This window comes from Carlito syrichta, unplaced genomic scaffold (genome assembly GCF_000164805.1).
Source record: "Carlito syrichta isolate Samal-C Ts95f unplaced genomic scaffold, Tarsius_syrichta-2.0.1 Scaffold303374, whole genome shotgun sequence".
In the NCBI taxonomy this organism is placed as follows: Eukaryota; Metazoa; Chordata; class Mammalia; order Primates; family Tarsiidae; genus Carlito; species Carlito syrichta.
Window position 1 is genome coordinate 152527 of NW_007247470.1, and position 9881 is coordinate 162407.

At 47.6% G+C, this 9881-nt stretch overlaps 1 protein-coding gene across 1 annotated transcript; it reads right to left on the reverse strand.

Annotated features, from left to right (window-relative positions):
- Nucleotides 1–1410: 1410 nt before the first annotated feature.
- Nucleotides 1411–3802, reverse strand: ERRFI1 (ERBB receptor feedback inhibitor 1). Its single transcript, XM_008058516.1, has 3 exons — nucleotides 3613–3802; nucleotides 3432–3508; nucleotides 1411–2593 (listed from the first exon to the last, which is right to left on the reverse strand). The coding sequence occupies exons 1-3, from the start codon at nucleotides 3732–3734 to the stop codon at nucleotides 1413–1415; spliced, it is 1380 nt and encodes a 459-aa protein (XP_008056707.1). The 5' UTR covers nucleotides 3735–3802; the 3' UTR covers nucleotides 1411–1412.
- Between the last annotated feature and the right edge of the window lie 6079 nt (nucleotides 3803–9881).

Consider the following 9881-nt stretch of genomic DNA (forward strand, 5'->3'; position numbering starts at 1 on the left):
TGCAACAAAATGAATAAAATCCTTTGTCCAATACTGTACACATAATGCAGAAATCAGTGCATTTTTCTTAAGCATGTTTTAACCTTCATTTAGTTCATACTAAAATAGAATAAGCTTTAAATAGCTCAAATAATCTTCAGCAGTTTAAACTGTAAACAGCGTGTTGAACTGTTACGGGAACGTTGTAGTAATGTACCTCTGCTAGTGAGCACCTCCTCTTTTGGGCTTATCTGTTCAAGATACATACATGAAGAGCGTAGAGACAGGAACACAAGCCGTGCGTCTCACTGCGTCTAAGCAAAGCAGCAGCGGGACCTTCAAAGCAGAGACGCTGATGTGACCTCTGGTATTAAGACATACTGTGCTGTTGGTCAGAAGTGTTTTACTTAAAAAGCAAACAATCCCCAGGAAATACTGAATAGGAACCAGCAACACAAGGCCAGCTTGTGTTGTATTTGTTTATTCATATAGTCTAAAAAAAAAACAAAAACAAAAACACCACACACATCCCCACACAGTAACTCTCAATCACAGAGCTAATTGCTTCATTATTTCGTAAAACTGACATCCTAAACGCTGACATCTGGTGTACTTTTCCATTTGAGTCTGCTGTGGCCCCGTTTCTGGGAGCCTAGCCTACGACAAGCCAGCTCAGTGGGGAAATCAAGCAGGAACTGTCAGGAAACATTACTTGCTAATTCTAGGATCTTGTTTCATTTTTCAAGATGCGAGACATGTACTGGTGACAATATGGTTGCCAAACAAACTGCTGCCTCTCCCCTCAACAAAAATGAAACCTGCAGGTGTCAGGCCTTGGGATGACTTTTAAACCAGGCAGGGACAGTCATGGTAAAGAACAGATGCCCTGCCCTCAATGGAAAAGACTGCTCACAAAAATAAATGCAACGGAACACAACAGGCCTAAGAGCCAGAAATCTTCAAATGTACTAAACAAAAATAATGTTTACGATTCCGATCTACATGATGCTGTATCTTCTTCCATGTGCTCAATTTTCAGTCTATCAGGACTCATTTCTCCAGCTGGAGTTTTTCTTATTTGAATATATATTACTCTAAGGTAGTAGCTAATCGGTTAACCTGCAACTATGGTCTAATGGGTTATACCACAAGTGTATATATAGGTGTATAATGTATGCATATATAAAAAGTTCCCCATCCTTCCCTCCCGCCATCACATCTTTAAATTATAGACTTGAATAGACTTGGCTCCAGCGTTAACAAACCAGGGATTCTCAGCATATCAGCATCTCACAACTGCTCTGAGCCTTTCTCATTAAGACAGAGAGTTCAGCTAGTTGATTTTGCAGTCTGAAAGGTCCTTCTGTGAACTGCAATCAAACTGGGAAACGGAGCCACATGCTCCTATGTGGGACTGCAGAACACGCCCAGAGTCAAGGAGAAACCACGTAGGACAAGTGTTTACGCTTCACGTGGGCCCCCGGGTCAGTTTTTGTTTTTGAGTCCAGCTTTTCTGTAGCGGAAACAGCACCCCAGTCAGCAGGTGACGGCTGGGTTGGGGCGCTTGCATTTGTCTCCTCTGCTTCCCGAAAAAACTTTTCGTATTTGTCCAGGTACGGTGGCCTCTCAGGTAGTAGGTAATAGTGTGTCGAGCTGACCTTCTTCCCATTTTCAATAATGGGCAGGATGCAAGGGGCCTTGTTGGCAGACCCCTCGCTGTTCTGTCTCTGCAGGGCTTTGCTGCTCACGTACTTGGGGTCGGGGGCAAAGCTCTGTGTCGGGGGCATGACCCCGTTGAGGTAAGCCGGGAGGCTCTTGGGGCTCGGTGTGCGGGAGCTACTCCGCGACAGAGGTTCTCTTGGCGGCACCTTGGGGGGCCGGTCTTCGTCGCTGTAGGTGCTGGAAGTCACCTCTGCTGACCACCTTCGGTAATCTGGCTTCACAGGCCTGGGGGGGATGGGAACCCTAGGGGGGACCTCAGGTTTGTCCTCATCGGAGTTCGGAGACGCTCTGTGCATGCAGCTGGATATCCTGATGGCTGGTTTGTGAAAGGACCCAGCTGGCCCTGAGTGGGACCGTCTTAATCTTCGATGGCTTTGAGGCGGAGGATTGGGACTGGGGACCCCTCCATTTTGGTCAGACGCACAGCTGAGGTCTGCTGCGGAAACGGCTGGGGTATCAAAATATGCATAGTTGATCTGTCCACACCCACGAAAGCTTCGCCTGCCAGGAACATCGTACTTGAAATCAGAAGGTGCACAGTCTTCTAGCAGGAAGTCTGTGTCGGAGCTAGTGAGGAACTCGACCTCACAGTCTGTCTCGTCCAGGGAGAGGTCTTCTGAGATTGGCAGGGGCGGGAGGGGCCTGGAACCCCGCTCACACAGAGGGGCGCCAGGGAAGAGGGAAGTGGGGGTTTTGATGGGCGTCAGTGGGGGAGGAGAAGCACAAGCCCCGTTCACCGCCAGTTTCTTAAAACCACACACAACCTGGTCCTCTTCGTGCTGCCCCAAGTTTTCGCTTGGGGGGATGACAAGCGGGGGGAGGCTGGACTTCGGAGACGGGCCATTTTCTGCGAAGTAGTGGCCGTTCGTTGGAGCAGACTTGGCCGTGTGTCCTGGAATGAAGGGCAGATGTTAATGGAAGCCCAGCAGACCCGCCCCAGCCACCGTGCGTCCACATCGTCCGCCTCAGCTTGACGGCAGCAACTCCAAAGACACTCGGGCAATAGCCACAGTGGTAATTAGAGGCCAGAGCACAGTGAACGCACGTGACCTGGTTCAAAGAACAAACTATCTCTTCTATCTCCCTTGGACATGTGCACGGCACACACCCACACATCACAGACAGGTTTTGTGACGTGCACAAAATTCGCAGAAGATGCACAGCATATAATTTCCATGAATGCCACACGACACCAGCCTGGCACATGGCATGCGGAGCACAGGCGAGATAAGCCAAGGCCCTTACTGCTGGCATATCATTACACTGGGAGGGAAGGGACAGGGTGCGCCGCGTGCTCAGCTGGTAAGCAGCTGCTGACAGAACCCAAGGGACGTAATGTCGCATTAAATGAGCTGCAGACACATGGTTGTCTAAGTCCTGATCAACATGTATACCACGTTCATGTGCCACTCTCACGCGTGCATTGAACACCAGCAAGAAAGGTGAGATCCTATCCAGGGTTTCTAAAAGCTAAGTGTGCATCGGAGCCGAAATGAGAACTCACTCCTGATTTCAAAAGCTCACACTTCCACCAAGTTCTAGTTAGGAGTCAGGGACTCGGGGAGCCGCTTGAGAGAAACACGGTCATCTTCAGAAGCGGCGGCCACTAGGGGTCAGGCTACCGCTGGAAACAGCAGGCTTCTTGGTTAAAACATCACCCTGGAGGACAGGCCACAGTATCCCTACTGTCCCTCAAACGGTGACGGCACTCAGACGATCAGAATACGTACCTGTGGATGCCAGGGGCTCCCGCGTGGTGGAGTCCAGACTGTAGGCCATGGCCAGCGGGTCGATGTGCAAAAAGTTGCTGCAAGGAAAGGAGATGACCTCGGTCACCCACAAGCAGCAACCATCTCTCTCGTTTTACTGTCACATTCCTACAGATGACAGCGGGCCCCACTCCCGACTTACTTTTTAAACTCACTGTGACGGCCCCAGCAGGTCTTCAGAGTCCCCATAGTTTGGCCATTATGCAGAAACCCAGTTTTCAGTGGAACGCGAATCTCCTGAGCAGCAACTCCGGCTGTGGACATTGTGTCTGATTCTGGGATGTCTCCAAATCTGGGAGGCCCAGGGATTCTCAAAGCAACCAGTAGCTTTCATTCCCTAGGGGAGAAGAGGAGAGGACAGGATGAAGGAAGTAATTCAGAAACACCTCGACCAGGACAGTCTCAATGACAGCAAAGCTGATGTGGGAATTCGGGGGACGCCGAGTGGACAGTTTTGCTGGCGACTTTCACTTCACTCTTACACACTGCAAATAAGTTTTTTGGTAAACACCGATCGAAGCCATGCAACATTTTAGCAAAACGAGAAACGGCCCACTGCCAGCAGAAGCGGCCTCGCGCCGCAAGGCTGGGCGGTTGCACAACACATCACACTCCTTTGCCAAAGCTCACAGACCCTCCCCCACCCGTGACCCCAGCACCAAGCCCAGAGGAATCTCATCTGCCCAAGCTACATAAGGGACTGCAGAAATGCCTGTATTTTATTCCGCAGAACTAATGTTCCCTAAAACCCAATGCTGAAATTAGACAAGAGACCCTAGTAGAGCACTGGCACACGACGACCTCACAGTCTGGCATTTACTCAGATTTTATATTTCAGGGCTGACCTTGGGAAGACAAATTCCAGTCACTGCTTGTTCAGGAAAGAGTTACATGTGAAGATACTGATTTCCATTATCCTGTAAAAATCGAGTTCTGCAAGATGACTAGCTTCAGTGGAGGCCAGGGACAGCTCCCTCCCTCCCTTTTCAAGACAAACTTCAAGGTACATTCTTCACATTCTCTGCGGGGAGATGCCTCTACTTCAGGCCCTGCTTAGCTGCCAGGCATGGATGACACAGGCTGAGGACAATTTCCTTCTACCAGGGGTTCCTCTCCCACTTGTTACCCTCCTGCTGCCCCCACAGCCCTTTTCTAATGATTCGTTATATAAGTGCTAATTAGCATCAGATACTCCTGTTTACTCACAATGAGTTCAGGCTTCTTCCCCTTGGGCACCAGGACACTATCTGTCAACCATCTGTAGGACACTGACCCCTTCTGGGTATGAACACAGAACACTCTTCCTCATTTTCTCAACTCTGCACACCTACTACGAGCTATGCACTATGCTAAGACCAAGAATGATGCGAGATGACTATGACACATTTGTTAGGGAGAGGGGTACATGGTTTTTTTTTTTTTTTTTGAGTTGGAGTCTCACTCTGTCACCCAGACTGGAGTGCAGTGACCACTCCCGGCCACCACAGCCTCGACCTGCTGGGCTCCAACAATCTTTCCGCCTCAGCCTTCCAAGTAGCTGGAACTACAGGTGTGCGCTACCACGCCCGGCTAATTTTGATTTATTGTAGAGATGAGGTCTCGCCAAGTTGCCCAGGCAGGTCTCGAACCCGCGGGCTCAGGCAATCCACTCACCCCAGCCTCCCAAAGGTGCGGGATTACAGGCTGAGCCACCGAGCCCAGCTGGTTTTTTTTTTTAATTGTTCAGGAACGTCCACTCTATTATTTACAAATCTGTCACCTTCTACTGGACTATGAGCTCAGAAAAGGAGGCAGTGTCTCAATCATCTTTGAAAAATCAGTCCCTGGAACATCAGTAGGTGCTCAGTAAGTGAATGTTTGTAGAATGAATGACTGTAGAATAGCATCATCAGCAGTATCAGCTGAATGTGGGCAGTATGGAAGGCCTAAGAGGTTCTTAAAGGTAAAAATCTTAAGAAAAACACTCTGCCGGTGTTTATTTCAACATTAAAAATAAACAGAGACAGTAATGTTCCACAGGTTAACGACTGCATCGACCAAGTAGAGGAGACGGAGCCCGATGACCAGCTCTCCGCATTCTGCTCTCCCAACGCCAGCTGTGAGATGCACCAGGCAGAGATTTCATGGCAGGTTTGAAACATCACTTCGGACAGTCAAGCAATACTTTTCTTTACATCGGTCTCTCAAAGATCCATGATAAAGGACCCTTTTCAAATTCTGTCACTTAAGAAACCTAAGCTATCAGGGCAGTCCACTGAGGGTTAGTTCTCAGATGCAGAAAGAGTGTTATCTACCTATCAAGTGGTAACAAATTTAAAAACCAATTAAACAAAAATTGCAGCCTCTCCCCATGTACTTAGCTCCGTGGCTTCCTGAGCTTTTTCTAAGCATTCTGCAAGCACTGACAAGACTGGGGGAAAGTCTCTGCGATATAAAAACGAAGGACGAGATAGCAAGAAGATGGTCTTTAAGTCGTTGGAAAGCACACGTTTGGAGATTGCTCACCCAGATTACAGGAAAACGCTGCGGGGGATGGGGGCTCAGCCCCCACCTGTCGGCAGGCCGGCAGGCACGACTAGTCATTACCGTGGGGCCGCCTCCTAAAGCCATCTAAATCTCAGCTTTCAACAGAGGGATTGTGCAACCATCGCCTCTGCAGGAATGGCCTTGGAATGCTAAGCCTACGTCTCAATGGTCACTTCAAATTATTTATACGTTCTAGAAAAAGTTATTTTTTATTCATTGTTTCCATCACCTACTTGTTAGCTTTCTTAAGAAAAAAATTTTTTTAGTATAAAAAGAATTGTGTTCAGGAAGCCAGCTCACTTCTGACCACAATAGTGTCTTTGTGTATTCATGGAAGGTGACCTGCCTCTCCATTTCAATGGGGAATTGTGAATGGGCCGGGTTATGAAACTGTCCGCACTTCCTACTCGCTGCATGGGAGAGGCCAGGGCAAAGGAACTGCCATGTTCTCCTCTTTTGGAAAACAGCCTCGAACTGCAGACTCGAAAAGGGTCACGTGCCGCGGGATTGGAAGAAACTGAGACAAATGTTCCCCAGACTGTGAGCGGAGGGCAAGAAACCACCTGAACCGACTCCACCTCTCAAAACCTTCTAGGACTCCGGTGGACACTCCTGAGTGGGGGAGGGATCAATCCATCGGGCCAACCTCAAGCTAACCAGAAGGACGCCCTGCTTAAGTGAAATGTAAATCACGCCACAATGTTTCAAATGTTACCTGTTTCCTGATAACCGGAAGGCCAGCTCTGTTTTACAATTCATTAGGGAAACAACTGCAAAAACATACCTATGTGGGAAAATCAGTATCTAACAGCACAAGACAGCATTCTGTCATAACACGCGGAAACAGAAACATGAATGCTAATCCAGGCTGCCTGGTTTCGACTAGGATCCAAATAACCCTCAGCACAGCTTCTCCAAAGTTCATAAACTCATCTTCAGCTTTTTTAATGGATCAAAAATGCAGTTAAATACCAATCCCACATGTGAACTACCTTTTCCGGATAACATCATTTGCTTTGGTTTTGAATTCAAAGGGAGGGACCCCTAAAACCATTTGTTTCTTGAGGCTTTCCTTTGATTTCATTCTCCAAGTACCTCCCGCTCAAGGTTGAACCCACATCCACAGCCTTGGCTCTGGTCAGCTCCTGAGCCCACGACTCCAGTCATTTCCATCTCCCATCGCCTGGCGATTGTCTTTCCACTTGGATGGTCCTCCGGCATCTCGAATCTACAGCTCTGACTCCTCCTTCCTCTTACTCCACACCCCGCCTCCCTCCCCCCACCAGTTCCCTCTTAAGAGGATCACAATTCTCCTCAAGGCACCATTTTTTTTTTGAGTTGGAGTCTCACTCTGTCGCCCAGACTGGAGTGCAGTGGCTGCTCCTGGCCACCGCAGCCTCGACCTGCTGGGCTCCGGCGATCCTTCCACCTCAGCCTTTCAAGTAGCTGGAACCACAGGCACGTGCTACCATGCCCGGCTTATTTTTGATTTATTGTAGAGATGAGGTCTCGCCAAATTGTCCAGGCGGTTCTCGAACCCGCGGGCTCAGGCAATCCACTCACCTCAGCCTCCCAAAGGCTCAAGGCACCATTTTTAACCTGAGGCTGCACACAATCAGTTGCCAAGTTCCACAGAGTATTCCCATGGTTTCTCAGGTCTTACTCTCCCTCCGCATACAGGCATCACCCTTTCTGGGGTCTGAAACACCTGGACCATCTTACATGCCAGAACCAGATCAATATTCCCTTACTACAGGTGGAATGAAAATCTTCACAGCTCAACAATCTTCCAAGCCTCCTAAAGAAAACCTCTTCAGCCTGGCACTCAGGGCCTCCAGAACATGGGCCTGATCTAGCTTTTGAAGCTCTTGCCTCCCTTTCCCCTAAAATCTGTTAGAATTCAGTTTAACCTTTAAGGCCAGGTCGTATGCGACCTTTTCCACAACCCTGCTCCCTTCTACCAAACACTGTTCTTGGGTGGTTTGGTGCTGGGCCCCATTCCCCCCACCCCTGTGTCCGACTTTTGTTTTCTCCCTGCAGATCCTGGCTCACTCTTCCCTATTTATTTATTAGATAAATAGGATACTGAGAAAATATCTCACTGAAAAAAAGTAATTACATAAAAGAGTCTCATGTAAGTCAGTGAGGAACTCAGGAAAAAAGCAGATTTGTAAGGGGTAAACTTAATATGTGCTGGAGTGATGCGACCGCCCCATAATAATGTAACAAGTTTAGAATATGAAACAGGAAGGAATTTTTATTAAATTCATTTCCAGAATTCAAAGTGAACAGTTTGCAGACTGAGCAAAAGTTATAAGCTTAAGTGCATAACAGTGTAACTTTCTAAACTGGTTTCTGCTACTATATATTTACTTGAAGTAGTTAGGGGTTGCTTCCTGCAAACAATGAATTTTACCTTCTCTTACATGCTAGTCCTTTCAGATTACAATGTATCTGCTGCTAAATTTAAAGTCACTTTCCTTAGAAAGAAAGAAAGAAAGAAAGAAAGAAAGAAAGAAAGAAAGAAAGAAAAATTTACACCAAAAAGCATACTGCACCTTCTTTATTAAGGTGAAACCATGTGCCTTTACTTGAAGATAGTCTCTGGGAAACTGCTGCAAAAAAAAGAAAAGAAAAGAAAAGAAAAGGGGGGAAAAAAAGCAAGCACCACCAGGCAACCCTAAGGCAGTAACCTAGATGTGCTCACCTTGCCACTAGCTCTCATGAATACGTCTCAGGAGCAATCCACAAGGGGGGAGGGGCACATTTTTGTCACACAACTCATCCAGTTCTGCCCAGTGCTTCCTTATTTAAGAGTGTGATGTAATTTCCTTCTTTCAATCTGGTTCTAGAACCTGATTTCTGTTTATTCAGGGTGATAAATGGTCTTTTCAGTTGCATTTGACAATTACCTACATAACTACCTCCACACTCGGAGAAGATATGGGGTGACTATTTAGAGCCAAAATTTACAGAAAGAATCTGAGTTAGGAGGAGCATGGCAAGTTCCATGATTTTAGATCCTCCCCAAATATACCAATCTCTGCGTTTGTTTCAGTCAAAAAATGTCTGAAAGAATCAGCTTTGGGAAAACAGAAACCCACCCATTTTAAGGTGATTAGTGCCTACAGCACTTAGCCTATCAGACACACTGAACATTCAGGCTACCTGTTTCACAGAACTGTATTAACAATCTGAGAAAACCTACTGATTTGATATTCACCTGACACATTCGGTGTTTATGACATCACAGAGTTGTGTAACCTGAGTTAACTTACCAAAAGCAAAAGGAAAATCTGTACAGAATCTTCAAAAACCAAGGCCCTGGTTCCCTTTTCCAGGCTCCACGTTAATAGGCTGTGACTTGGGGGCAGGGAGAGAAAGGCGGAGGCAGGTAAGGAGGTTCGTTGGCCTCTGCTACCACGGGACACATAAATGGCCTCGAAGTTAAAAACATGGATGACTGAAAATAAAGTCACATCGGCTGTCATTAGAATGCTCCTCCATGAACTCAAGCAACACCTGAGGGCTTCGGTGTCCATTACGATGCAGTTCAGCGCAGTGAGGTGGGCTCGCGTGCCTGCAGCATCGCCCCCCAGAAGCTCTCGGATGTCCAGAGATGCCGGCCCACGGGGAAAATGACTTATCTTCCGACCATCAGGTCAGCACGCAATGCCAGCACTTCTTCGGCAATTCAGACTCCTTCCCAGCTAAGTATTTCAAGAAGCGGCAAGCTAACAAAAAACCTCTTCGTTCACCTACTATAATCAATAGCTGTTTGATTCACTTCCGCCTCCCACATGGTTTTAGTGTGATAGCAGAAAACCAGGACAGGCCGGGCTCGGTGGCTCAGCCTGTAATCCCGCGCCTTTGGGAGGCTGAGGT

Coding starts and splice junctions, on each gene's coding strand:
- ERRFI1 (XM_008058516.1), bottom strand. CDS start 3,734: ATGTCCACAGCCGGAGTTGCTGCTCAGGAGATTCGCGTTCCACTGAAA. Junction 3,509..3,612: donor CGTCACAGTGAGTTTAAAAA/GTAAGTCGGGAG, acceptor CTTTCCTTGCAG/CAACTTTTTGCACATCGACC. Junction 2,594..3,431: donor GGAGCCCCTGGCATCCACAG/GTACGTATTCTG, acceptor CCTTCATTCCAG/GACACACGGCCAAGTCTGCT.